Consider the following 13,078-nt stretch of genomic DNA (forward strand, 5'->3'; position numbering starts at 1 on the left):
AAGAGACCAAGTAAAGCACAGACAAGAGAAACAGAGGTACCACAAAAGTAATTAATTGTACTTTAATGACACCATAAGTCAGGAATTGGAAAGGTTGGGTGGAAATGGAAAATGCAGGAGACCTTCCCCTACGTCAGATCCACGCCCCCCGTTTGAGCAGCAAAAAACATCAAGTGAGTAGAATTGGGGAGAGCAGCTGGATCATTTCCCCACTTTCAACAAGAATCTGCACTGGTTTTCCTGCCTCTTTCATTCTGAATGATGAAACACACACATTATTACAGTCTGTGGCAAAGCGAGAGCATCCAGATTTGCAAAAATGCTGTTGAATGAGAGGAGTTTGACGATATTTACCATGAATCTGAGGGTGTGTGAGTGTAGAATAATAATTGTAAGCATTTTAATTTACATTGTACATTTGTACACCCGTTCAGATGGAGTGGCCCCAAACAAACCAAATATATATATTTATAGACTTTATATATACAAATATATATCTATCTTGACAGATATATATATATATATCTCATTTCTTTTAAAAGGATAAAAGGTTACATCTTTCTTTGCATGCACAGCTGAGAGCTCTGTCTGGCTCATTTGGACCCTGGGCTTGACACTACAGGGAGCTGCAATCCAGCTACTACAAGCACGTTCTGTTGGTTGAATTCATCTCTCCTTCCCTGCCATCAAGACATGAACCCATAGGAGAGGAATAAACCCATGATGCTTATAAACATGGGACTCCATAGGCCCAGATCCCACCACTGATGTCACTCTGCAGGGAGTGTGCTTAGGAGTATTTTTATTGCTAATCAAATAACCACTTCTCTACATAAGTGAGGCATCACCCACCTCAAGTCACACTTCCCACTCCCTTCCCACTTCTGATTACAGCAAAATGCTCTTATTTTCCCCAGAGTCCTTTTTCATTCCTTTCCATGAGCTTCTCCCTGCCAATCACAGGGAATCAAGCAAATGAAGGGAAGGGAGAAAGGGAAGAGGGGCAGAGTTGACAGCAGAGGGAATGAGATCATAAAAGATCACAAAAAAGCCAAATGATCTTTCCTTTGGAGGCTTGCAGATACAAAGAACTCTGACAACCCTCAATGGCTCCCCTTCCCCTCCAAATCAGGATGGGGTGCCACTGCTTGGCTCATTTACAGGAGAGAGAGAGAGAGAGAAAGAGGTCCCTCCATCTCCAGATAGGGCCAAGGGAGCCAATTTTAATTTTTTTTAAAATAAGGGTTGAAATGCTTGTAAGGGAGATAAATAGGCACCACGTCAAAAAGGCAAAATTTGGATAAGGCTAAACAAACAGGAGAAAAATAAATTAAACAGAAATTGCACTGGCCATGTCCTTTTGCCACAGAGACAGGCATAGCACCAGGCCCACAGGGCTGTCCGTCTTCTGCAGGTGGCTGGGCAAGTGGAACTCCAGAAGAAACAACCCCCACCCTCTGCCCCCACCGGCCACGTCTCTGGATACATCTCCTTCGGTCGTGTTTGCAGGGCACCGATATGTACAAGAGAAAACATTAGAGGAAGCAGGATGGGATTTCATGTCATAGAGCAGTGCTTTCTGAATCCTCCTCGGCACTGATTTTTCCTGGTACTGGATGTCTCTGGACTTGTCCCACTGGGTCCAGGTGGAGCGCGGTGGCATCAACCTCTACATGGATTGAAGGGATATCAAGATGGACAAGATCTGCAACCAGGCAAGGATATACAGGGAGAGACATGATTACCACACTGTTCCATGCCAAACTTGAGCTCCTTCCCCCCCACCCCCACCCCCCAGTAAACTAGCAAAACAGCTGAAGCTTTGACTTCAACTGAGTGATGATATATCAATTCATGGAACCTATTAATGCCCGAGAAAAGGGATGTCATAATATAGCTTTGGGTTGCACCTTTGGCTTGGATATGCTCTGAAACTGTCACCCTCCTTGAAAAGCTTCCACGGCTCACTTGCATTTCAGCTTGGCTGCATATCTCTCTCCATCTCACGTGATTCTTCAAAACTCCACCACAGGCTCAGAATCTGTTGCTAAGCTAGCCAATATAGCCTGCAGTTTCAGATTAAATGCCCTGCAACCTCACTTGAAATGCAAGGCTTGTTAAAACTGCTGTTTGTCAGATCATCTGTTGTGAGTGAGGATCTCCAGGCAACCAGGCAGGGGGAAAAAAGAGAGGTTACTTACCTGTAACCATAGTTCTTCGAGTGGTCCTCTGTGAATTCACACAAATGGGTTTTATTGCGCCTCCGCAGGACTTCTCGGAATATTCTAGAGCTTAAAAAGACGTGATTAGTAGGACGTTGCCCCATGACATGCATGCTCTGCTTGCCCGTAATATGTCAGTTCCAAAAATGTCTGCCGCTGTCAAGGCTCTGATTGAAAGAAACAAAGCTCAAGACACTAAGTGACGGACAGCGGGGAGGATGGGCAGGATGTGCGGATTCACAGGGGACCACTCAAAGAACTATGGTTACAGGTAAGTAACCTCTCTTTCTTCTTCATGGCCTCTGTGAATGCACACAAATGGGTGACTAGCAAGCTCACTTACCGGAAGGAGGGCCATCACGCCAACAATGAAGTCAGCACAGCCCTTCCAAAACTTGCTTCCTTCTTGGCCCTGATGTCCAGATGGTAATGCATCACAAAAGTCAAGCGTGTAGACCAAGTGGCTGCTCAACAGATGTCAGGGACCTCAACGGCACGCAGCCAGGCAGTAGAAGTTGCCATAGCTCTCGTGGAGTGTGCTTTTAGCACCTCTGGTGGAGTTTTGCCTGCTAGGCCATAAGCTAAAGTAATAGCAAAGACAATCCACCTCGAGACTGTCTGTGAAGAGGCAGGAGAGCCCTTTCGTGGGCCATGGAAGCACACAAAGAGTCTGGGAGAAGTGCGAAAATCCTAAGTCATGACGAACATCAAGGGAATGGAGCGTGCGCTCAACATTAGAAGAAGGAGTTGGAAATAATGTCGAAAGAATCAAAGGTTGATTAACATGGAAATCTTTAACATGGAAATCAGAAATCACTTTAGGGAGGAAGGTGACATCTGGGTAGAAGACAACTTTATCTGGATAAAACTGAATATAAGGAGTGCCGGTCCGAAGGGCAGCCAGCTCACTTGCTCAACGTGCATAAGTTATTCCCAGAAGAAAAAGCGTTTTCAGGGAGAGAAATCTGAGATGTGTCGAAGCCATGGGTTCAAAGAGAGGCCGAACAAGAGCACAGAGAACAATTTGTAGGGACCACTGAGGGAGTGAAGGCTGCACAGGTGGGTGAATGTTCAGCAAGCCTCTAAGAAACATCTGAGAGAAAACAGACGAGAAGCCTCAGATCCCGTAGGCTGATAGGATATTATTGCAGAAATATAAACTCTCAACGTTGAGTGGGCCAAACCTTGATCAAAAAGGTGACACAGAAACATGAGGAGGGTATCAAGCGAAACTGGAACTGTTGATAAACCTCTCGATGCAGCAGATCTAGAGAAAATATTCTATTTATAGGAATACAACAACTTAGTAGAGGGACTTTTAGGTTTATTTGGCACCTCTGCTATGGTGGGAGGCTTCTCAGGGCCGGGGTGACAAACCTGGCCGTTGTCCTGAGTAAGCAGATATGGCCGAAGAGGTAATCTCAGGAATTCAGACGCCATGGCTCTGAGAGGGGAAAACTATGGTTTTCGAGGCCACCATCAGGCTATTAGGATAGCATTGGCCTATAGGTGATGTAGCTTGACTATTGTCCGTTGGATGAGAGGAATGGGGGAAAAAAAAGGTAAAGAAGGTCATCGACCCAGTCCACTATGAAGGCATCACCTAGAGCACTGGTTCTTAACCTTGGGTTACTCGGGAGTTTTGGACTGCAACTCCCAGAAGCCTTCACCACCAGCTGTCCTGACTGGGGTTTCTGGGAGTTGCAGTTCAAAAGCATCCGAGTAACAAAGGTTAAGAACCACTGACCTAGAGAGTTCACGCCGCGTCCTGCTCGAGAGCAGTAGTTGATGCATTTCGAATTGGCCTAAATGGCAAAGACGTTAAGATCTGGTACTCCCCACTGGCTGCAGAGATGGGAGAAAGCAGAGTCATCAAGGACCCATTCGTGGGTTTCGGTGGTCAGATGGCTTAAATGGTTGGCAACTTTGTTGTTTTCTGCAGACATATGAATAGCTACAGGGAAAATGTGGTGGTCATAGCACCACTCCCAGAGCTGGATTGTGAGATATAGAAGAGAGTGAATGGGTACCCCCTTGCTTGTTTATATAATACAGGGTGGTCATATTGTCTGTGGTAAGCTGGACTCCGCGACCAGCTAGGAGATGGAAGGCGCAGAAAAACTTGATGACTGCTAGCACCTCAAGGTGGTTGATATACAGTATTTTTCCAAGTTGGACCGTAGGGCGTGAATTTCATGATTGCCACAGTTTGTGCCCCATCCTATTGGACTGGCATCCGTTGTGACCTGTATTGTCAACTGAAGAGCTCTGAATGGAGAGCCCACAAGGAGATGCAGGACAAAGGTCCACCAAGTGAGTTGGCAAGCTAACTCTGGGGTGACAAGACGTTTGGAAGAATGATGTAATAGGGGGTCGAACTCGGACAGGTGCCAGGCCTGCAAAGAATGCACTTTGAGTTTTGTGTGTTGGAGCGCAGACGTGGTTGAAGACATAAGCCTAGGAGATGTTGCGCGTGGCAAGCAGGAACCATGGCACAGAGTTGGGAAGGGCGAATGGCTCTCTTGAACTCTGGCTTTGATCAAATTGAGACGCGCCCTGATATAATCTATGGTCTGCGATGGTTCAAGATGGGACTTCTTGAAATTGAGTTGTAAACTGAGTTCTTCCAGAGTCTGAAGAAGAAATGCAGAGTCCCTTCGGGCTGCGGAGTATGACCCTGCTACTATCAACCAATCATCTATATACGGAAAGACCGTGATGTTGTGCAAAGATAGGCAGCCACAGGAGCCATACAAGTCGTTGCAGCTGGAGCTTAAGGGCCGGTTTTGTTAACTTTTTGCACTCCAGACAGGAGTGAGTCTGGTGACTCTCACCGAGACAGACCAAGCAACGATTGTGACAGTCGGTAAAAGGAATTGTATTGGCACACGTCATGCAACGCTTGAATGGACCTGAGGAGGCCATTAAAAAAGGGCGGGAAGGGTGGAGACAAAAAGAAGAGATAACTCACAGGGAAACCTTTGTAAATAAAAAACCTGATTAAGTCTGTGATCCAATAATCGAAACCGTTAGTCCGTAAGATCAGAAGAATCATAAGATCAGATAATCACAAATTTGCTCTAGGAATTGCTACAGGAGTCCGATTTCAGCGGTGGCTAAAAGGAACTGAGGTATTACGGGTGGGCAGAGCATGAGCGCCACGGGGCAACATCCTACTAATCATGTCTTTTAAAGCTCTAGAATATTCCAAGAAGTCCTGCACAGGTGCAGTAAAACCCATTTGTGTGTATTCACAGAGACCATGAAGAAGTCTGAAAATTAAACCCTCACCCCCCTTTATCACACATACACGTATGTGGGCATCAGGTGACTAAAAACATTTCTAGGCAGGGAAACTATGTAGTTACTTGCTGGCGCTGCCTTAAGTTTCTTCATATTTTTAAAATATACAGCGGCAACTCATTTAGGAATAAGGTATCACTATGTATGTTTGTCGGCATGTGGGGGGAGCTAAAGCTTTATCAATAGTTGAACATCCCTCTATAATTGCTAAAAGTGGACCTCTTTAGGGAAGGAGTCTAGGTAGCAATAAGAGCCTCAAGACTTATGACTTTCCATTTCCTTACAAATTGGTATGCATCCAATTCAGCTCCTCATGCAACCTTGCTGTTTCTCATGCTTTTTGTTGGCATGGTATCTATAGGTTTATCATCAGGAATATTCTAAGGGGTTAATTTTACATATCTGTCTGAATATTTGTTGAGGATCCAAAATATGTAGATTCTGGATCAAAGAAAAGTGTACATCTACTTGAAGAGGTATTGTTCTGTTATTCTCCTGACTGAACTGATTTATTAGTATAATTGTTCTGGAGTATGGCTATTCTTGCAATCACTGATGTTTGGGGCCAAGACAATCACAGCAGAGCTTTACTTATTTTTTAAAAAGGCTCTGAATTAAGATAATCATAGAATCGCAGAACTGGAAGGACTACTGAGTCCAACCTCCTGATGCAGCAGGACATTCACAACGAAAACATCCCTGATAAGTTGTTGTCTAACCTCTGTTTAGAAACCGCTGACAGAGAAGAGTCCACCACGCTTCAAGATAACATCGTTGAACAACTCTCACTGTCAAGGAGTTTTTCCTAACATTTTTTTGGGGGGTGGGGGAATCTCCTTTCTTGTAATCACAGAACTGAAGAGCTGGAAAGGACCTCATGGATCATCAAGTTCAATGCCTGTTAGAGAGGCACAGTGGGGAATTGAACTCCCAACCTCTGGCTCTCCAGCCAAATACCTAAACCACTCAGCTATCCAGCATTTGTTATCTGAATTCATTATTCAGGTCCTATCTTGTGGAGATACAGAGAGCAAGCTTGCTCCATCTTCCATGTGGCAGTCCCTTAAATATTTGAATATGGTTATCATACTGTCTTTAAGTCTTCTTTTCTCCAGCCTAAAAATACCCAATTCTTTCACCTCTCATTCACAGGGTTTGGTTTCTAGACATGTATCAGGCTGGTCACCCTTAAAATGTAGTATCAACAACTGGACAAAGTGTTCTAGGTGAGGTCTGATCAAAGCAGGATAGAATGGCACTACTATATATACGTGTATATATATAGATGTTGCTGTTGATGGAGTCTAGCACTGCACTTACTTTTCTTGCCACTTTGCCACACTGTTGTCTCATGTTTAGTTTGGAGTCTACTAAGATCCTCCAATCCTTTACACCTTTCTACATTTAAATCAATTAAAAAAACATGGAGGAGTATACGGGATGGAGTGAGAATCAGTGCAAAAGGTGCAGCCACTATTTATGACATGAAGTTCTTAAACATCAGCACTCGGGTGATTGCTTTCTCTGATTGTGAGAATGCCCATGCATACACACATATACATATGCATGTATTTCAGCAGGCAGATAAAATGTTCCATATTTTTCATGGCAGAAGTTCTTTAAAGGATTGAAGAGGATGGGGGTTATATCATTATATCACAATCCCTGGGGGCTGGTAGTGCAGGACTGCACTTGGTGCCAAGTTCCCACCATCAGCACTGCAACAGGAATCCTGCCCTATCCTGCCCTGTGTTCAACTGATACTGGTCAAAGAATACCAGAGACCTATGACACTGGAATCCAGCTGTGTAAAAATAGCTGGATTTCTCAACTTGCTTATGGAACCCCTTTTGGAGTGCTCTGTCCTAGTCTCTCAATGACCCTGATAGCATGTAAGGAGCCACTATACTCCTTAACTGAGAGACTCTTCACACAGTATAATCTCTTTTCTTGCACCACTTCTTTCTGTCGAAATGTAATCTGGCAACAGTTTATACAATGGCTATTTGCAAGACAGGGAATTTGCACATGCCAAGACGTTCACATAAGGCAACCATTTCCCTCACCATCTCATTTCACACATAATTGTGGTGACCTCTTCCCATGATTTAAAAGTAAGGAAGCAGAAATTGTTGATTTGGGATGAGGAGAAATTAGTGAGGCTTTTGTCTTGTTTGAGCTGAAGAGTGCCATTTTGCAAACACACCTGTTCTTACACTTTGACACAACATCCCATCAGTCCCGCATGCTGTAAATAGTGGTGCACATCCCACCTATGACTTTCTCCTGATTGTGAGGGGCAGATGTGAAATATTTGGCTTCACTCATAACAGAGGGTGCCATTAATGTCCATTAATGGCAATATCATGACATCCCTTTGGAAAGAACATATGGAATGGTAGGAGGAGAGAGTCAACGCTGGTAAAAGGGGGGGGGCAAAGTTAAGAGAGGTGAATCCTGTGGTTCAGAGAGGAATTAGTCCAATGGGTTCAATTTCCTGCACATTCAAAGAGTATCTGGGTATGAAAACCAGTGGTTCTGAGGAACACCCCCACCCCCCAGGTTTACTGATAGCACCGTTATCAGTGAGCTTGGGGACAAGACCCGGCTGAAGGAGCCATGCAGTTTTGGGTCAGCGTGCCCCATGCAAGGCAGCAAGATGGTGAGGGTCAGGCCAAGGGCAAGGATGGTGGTGGTGGTGGTGGCGGCAGCGGCAGTGGTGGCGGCGGCAAAAAGGGCAAAGGTTCAGGGATAAGAGCAGGGACTCCAGCTTACCCTGAGCATTCCCCTCACACCTATCCAATATTGCATCACGTGCCTCAAACAGCTGCAAGGACACAATAATAGGATTGGGAGAAAGGAACAGAAGAGAAAACAGTAGCAACAAGATGAAAGTTGTATACAACAGAAATGTCTGTCAGAGCAAGACGCCAGTCTGCTTATAACCTCCAGCAGCAAGCTGGTGGGTGGCACAGGATTGTCTCACTGTTCATGGGCCAGACTTTTGGAGTAAAACACCTTCCTCTGGGTTCACACACACAGCTTTTGACATAACCCAAACTGCAGCAACGAGAGCCCTTTTCTGGATCGGACTGCAAGATCCAGACCCCTGGCATGCTGGAGGCCACTACACTTCACCTTCAGCTGATCCTGGATCAGTCAGACAGATCAAAGAGCTGCAGAGATGGGTGAAAAATACGCCCATCCCCTCTGGCTTGCTTCCCAGGCGTGCCTCTACCTTAGGAGAGACCCCTGAATAATAAGGCCCTGGCACTGAACCCTAAAGCAGATATAGAAAGGCAGGGAATGGTACCCTCCCCAAAGAAAGACAAGTGCAAATGATCAGATACTTCCCAGTTCTCAGCTTTAGACAGAAATGCCATTTCTCAAAGATTTTACAAAGATACAAGAGGCCATTCCAACCAGTGCTGATTTCAAAAGGCAGTCATGTTGCTCCCACATCAGTTTAGCACTACTAGCCACTAACATTATCATTTCCACAAGTATAAGGTTAGATAATGCTGTTAGCTGTGCCAACAGGCTGCAAGGTGGAGCTTAGAAGCGCAAAGTTTTCCAGATGATGCTGGACTGCAGCTCCCTTGAGGCCCAGCCAACACTGAAGAATCTCAGGAGCTGTAGTTCAAGAATGTCCAGAGACCCCGATATTCCCCAGGCATGCTGTATACTATTGTTGTAACCTACAACTGGGTTATTAGTTGTTTATCATACAGAAGATGTGCACTCTAGCACTTCGAAGTGATGCAAGTGTTTTCCTGAGGGTCAAGAGGGAGAGAAAAAACAAACAAACCAGGAATGTCTGGGCACCCAAAAAAGAATAACTATGGAAAGATTTGCATGATGTCTGAAATGGAAAGCCTCTTGACCGCTATTTTACACTCACAGCAGAACAAAGAAGGGTTGTTGCCCTTGAAAGGGAAGTACCATTTTAATTTGCCGCAGCAGAATGATTTGTGGATGATCTCTGGGACATATCCTTCCCCTGAAGGATAGGATTAATGTTGCTTTTGTCTGGAAAGGCCTCCGAAAGATTCCTAATTAAAAAGGTCTGTATTATCTCTGCTTTCACATTCAAGCTTTCCCTCAAGGACATTCTTTTAAGTAACAAGCAGCATTTTAGACCAGCTCACCTGCTCCCTTCAGAACACTCAGAAGGAGGCCATAATCAGGAGGTTCTGTACCACATCCCTCAGCCCCTATGTAGGGATGTGTGAAATATCTATATAATAATAATAATAACAACCACCATGTGTCATCAAGTTGACTCTGACTTATGCTGATGCTTTCCAGGATTTTCCAGGTAAACAGAGGTGGTTTGCCAACTCCCTTCTTCTGAGGGGCACCCTGGGGCTTTGCAGCTTGCCCGAGGCCACACAGACCGGCTCTGCTCCCTTGAGGCACAGAAAGGAATTAAACTCCCAATTCCCTCTAAACCACTGGAGCTATCCAAGCAGCTAATCTGTATCTATGTCTGTATCTGTCTACATCTTTCCGCTTACTATTATGTTTTATGTACAACATTTCCTTCTGAACAGTGAGCTGAGACGTTTCATTTTATGTCAGTGTCTCTTTTCTCCAAAGAAAAATGAAGTGCAGTTCATTGACTATTTGCCATCATGTGGGGAGAAAGAGAGAAAACAATTAAAGACAGTATCAGCCAGAAACGATACCTTACGTGTCTCCTAGGTGATGATGGCCTATGCAGACCCTGGCTTTGCAGTGGCTGCTCCTCCTTTTTGCTATTTTGGGATGCCTGCCAACAACTGTATCTTAGCCAATCAAAAGGACTGCCAAGCAAGGACACTCAAATAGTTCCTGTTAGCAACTTCAGCCCCCCTGGCCCCATAAGGAGTTGCCCTTTTCCCATTCCATTACCTGTGGACATGCTCTCCCCGGGTGACATGCCGTCTAGTATGGTGTGCTCCGTGGACTGTGGACTAGAGCCAGACGCATTTGATGTGGGAGGCTGTGGAGGTGGCAGCGTGGGCCTCTGCCGTGGTTTGGGGGTGGGGCGAGATTTGGTTAAAGTGCTTGTCAATGAAGGAGGAGAAGACAAGGAAGGAGCGGCGGCTGGGGAGAGTGGGCCTGAGCCCAGGGAGTAGCCTGGTGGATAACTTAGTCCATAGGGTGATGGAGTGCTTGGTGGGGTAGGAGAGAGACTGGCAGGGGATGGCTGCCCTGTGGACTGATCGGACATACCACCTAACTGGCCATAGGGAACCTTGGCAGGAATGGGGGCCAGCTTCTTCGAAACTGTAGGAGACAGAAAGGAGCGGGGGGGGGGGGGAGAGAGAGAGAAAACACCATTAGTTACTGAAGGAGTGGTGAACCTTACACAATTGGTTCTCAGAATGATACTGACCTAACTCGTCCTTTATTAATGGAGGTTCCAGTCCAGGGGCAACTAATGCACAGGACAAACTGTGGCTAGGAGGCAAACCTGAAACAAGTTTTTTTTTTTTTTTTTTTTTTTTTTTTTTTTTTTTGCTGCCAAGCATAGCTCATCCAGAAGAGTACCGTATTGTTACAGCAGCTACCTCAAGATAGGGAACCTGTGGCCTTCCAGATGTGGCTGGACTAAATCTTACAGCATTTCTCATCACTTGCTGTGGTGAGCAGTGCTGACAGGAGATGGAGGTCTTGCAAATCTGGAGGCCCATGAGTTCCCAATCTTCGTCTAGCCCGAGAAACTACATAGAGGAAGCAGACTAGACACAGGATTTTATATATGCTGTCAAATGTTCTGTACGATTTTTCCCTTTGTTCTTCCTCCCCCCCCCATTTCAGTGATTAGTGGACTGATTCCTCAAGAGCAGCTTCCCAATCCAACTCTATAGATCCTGTAAGTAATGTGATAAATCTGATTCCTGACAACACAATTCCTGTAATTCTTACGATATCCACTATCTCTTCCTTATCAGTATTCAAGGAGTAAATGGGGAATCAACCACATTGTTTTAGATTAGGCATCCTTCAGTCTCGAGAGACTATGGTAACGTGCTCTGTATGGAGGACTTGGAACAGCGTCTAATGTGGCTGAGAAGGCCAATTCAAGAGTGACAATCCCTCCAACACTGAAGACAAATACAATCTGTCCCCTGTCCAGCTCCCTGATTTTGCTGCCTTCGGGACTGCCTCTTTGCCTCGGCCTGCTGGACAGGGGTCTCTTCAAATTGGGAGAGGCACCGCCTGCCTCCAGGCTGAACACTCAGATGTCAAGATTTCCCATCTGTTGAGGTCCATTCCTAAGGCCTTCAGATCCCGCTTGCAGATGTCCTTGTATCGCAGCTGTGGTCTCCCTCTGGGGCCGTTTCCCTGCACTAATTCTCCATACAGGAGATCCTTTGGAATCCGACCATCAGCCATTCTCACGACATGCCCAAGCCAACGCAGATGTCGCTGTTTCAGTAATGTATACATGCTAAAAATTCCACCTCATTCCAGGACTACTCTGTTTGGAACTTTGTTCTGTCAGGTGATGCAAAAACTGCGTCGGAGACAACACATATGGAAGGTGTTCAACTTCCTCTCCTACCATGCACAAAGGATCCAAGACTCACTGCAGTACAGGAGTGTGCTCAGGACACAGGCTCTATAGACCTGGATCTTGGTATATGCTGTCAGTTTCATATTAATCCATATTCTCTTTGTGAGTCTAGAGAACATGGTAACTGCTTTCCCAATGCATTTATCCAGCATGACATCTAGGGAGAGGGTGTCAGAGATCGTTGACCCAAGGTACACAAAGTCATACTCCGATTCTTGTGTGGAGATGGTAACAGAGGGAAGTGAGTCCACGCCCTGGCCCATGACTTGTGTTTTCTTCAGGCTATTAATCCAAAATCTGTTAAGGTAAAGGTAAAGGTTCCCCTTGACAATTTGTCCAGTTGTATCCGACTCTAGGGGGCAGTGCTCATCTCCATTTCCAACCCACAGAGCTAGCGTTTGTCCGAAGACAATCTTCCATGGTCACGTGGCCAGTGTGACTAGACATGGAATGCCATTACCTTCCCACCATGGTGGTACCTATTTATCTACTCGCATTTTGCATGATTTCGAATGGCTAGGTTGGCAGGAGCTGGGACAAGTGACGGGTGCTCACTCCGTCGCGTGGATTCGATCTTACGACTGCAGGTCTTCTGACCTTGCAGCACAGAGGCTTCTGTGGTTTAACCTGCAGGCCTTACTAAAATGATTCCTAAATCGTAGGAGCTCTTCAGCAGAGTGGGCGACAACAGCTGCATTGTCGGTGAAGAGGAAGTCTCGCATGCATTTCAGTAGGACTTTGGTCTTCGCTCTCAATCTAGAGAGATTAAAGAGCTTTCCATCTGATCTAGTCTGGAGATAGAAACCTTCTGTTGAGGTTCCAAAGGCCTGCTTCAGCATGACAGCAAAAAAGATCCCAAAAAGGGTCAGCGTGAAGACACAGCCCTGTTTCACTCCACTTCGGATGTCAAAGGGATCTGACGTTGAGCCATAAAAACTACAGTGCCCTTCATTTCCTCATGAAAGGACCTGATTATGTTAAGGAATCA

The 13,078-nt window shown here is 45.6% G+C and overlaps 1 protein-coding gene and 1 long non-coding RNA gene across 14 annotated transcripts in view; both read right to left on the reverse strand.

Annotated features, from left to right (window-relative positions):
- Window positions 1-37: 37 nt before the first annotated feature.
- The window catches only part of ARHGAP44 (Rho GTPase activating protein 44), a 128,358-nt gene continuing 115,317 nt past the window's right edge, over window positions 38-13,078 (reverse strand). For 11 of the 13 annotated variants that reach the window (XM_078385915.1, XM_072990398.2, XM_072990406.2 and 8 more), the window contains 2 exons: window positions 10,419-10,796; window positions 38-1,705 (listed from right to left, as the gene is read on the reverse strand). In XM_078385915.1, coding sequence (XP_078242041.1) covers window positions 1,563-1,705; window positions 10,419-10,796 — 521 coding nt within the window. In that variant the 3' untranslated portion in view covers window positions 38-1,562. Of the gene's footprint in view, window positions 1,706-8,300; window positions 8,353-10,418; window positions 10,797-13,078 lie in introns of all 13 variants that reach the window. The other 2 variants (XM_078385919.1, XM_072990401.2) reach the window with 1 other exon arrangement.
- LOC144586896 (uncharacterized) lies at window positions 3,044-6,995 on the reverse strand. The gene is made up of 2 exons (XR_013541982.1): window positions 3,970-6,995; window positions 3,044-3,825 (listed from the first exon to the last, which is right to left on the reverse strand). It is a non-coding gene; the product is annotated as an uncharacterized LOC144586896 (long non-coding RNA).

The sequence above is a fragment of the Pogona vitticeps genome, chromosome 2, assembly GCF_051106095.1.
Source record: "Pogona vitticeps strain Pit_001003342236 chromosome 2, PviZW2.1, whole genome shotgun sequence".
NCBI lineage: Eukaryota > Metazoa > Chordata > Lepidosauria > Squamata > Agamidae > Pogona > Pogona vitticeps.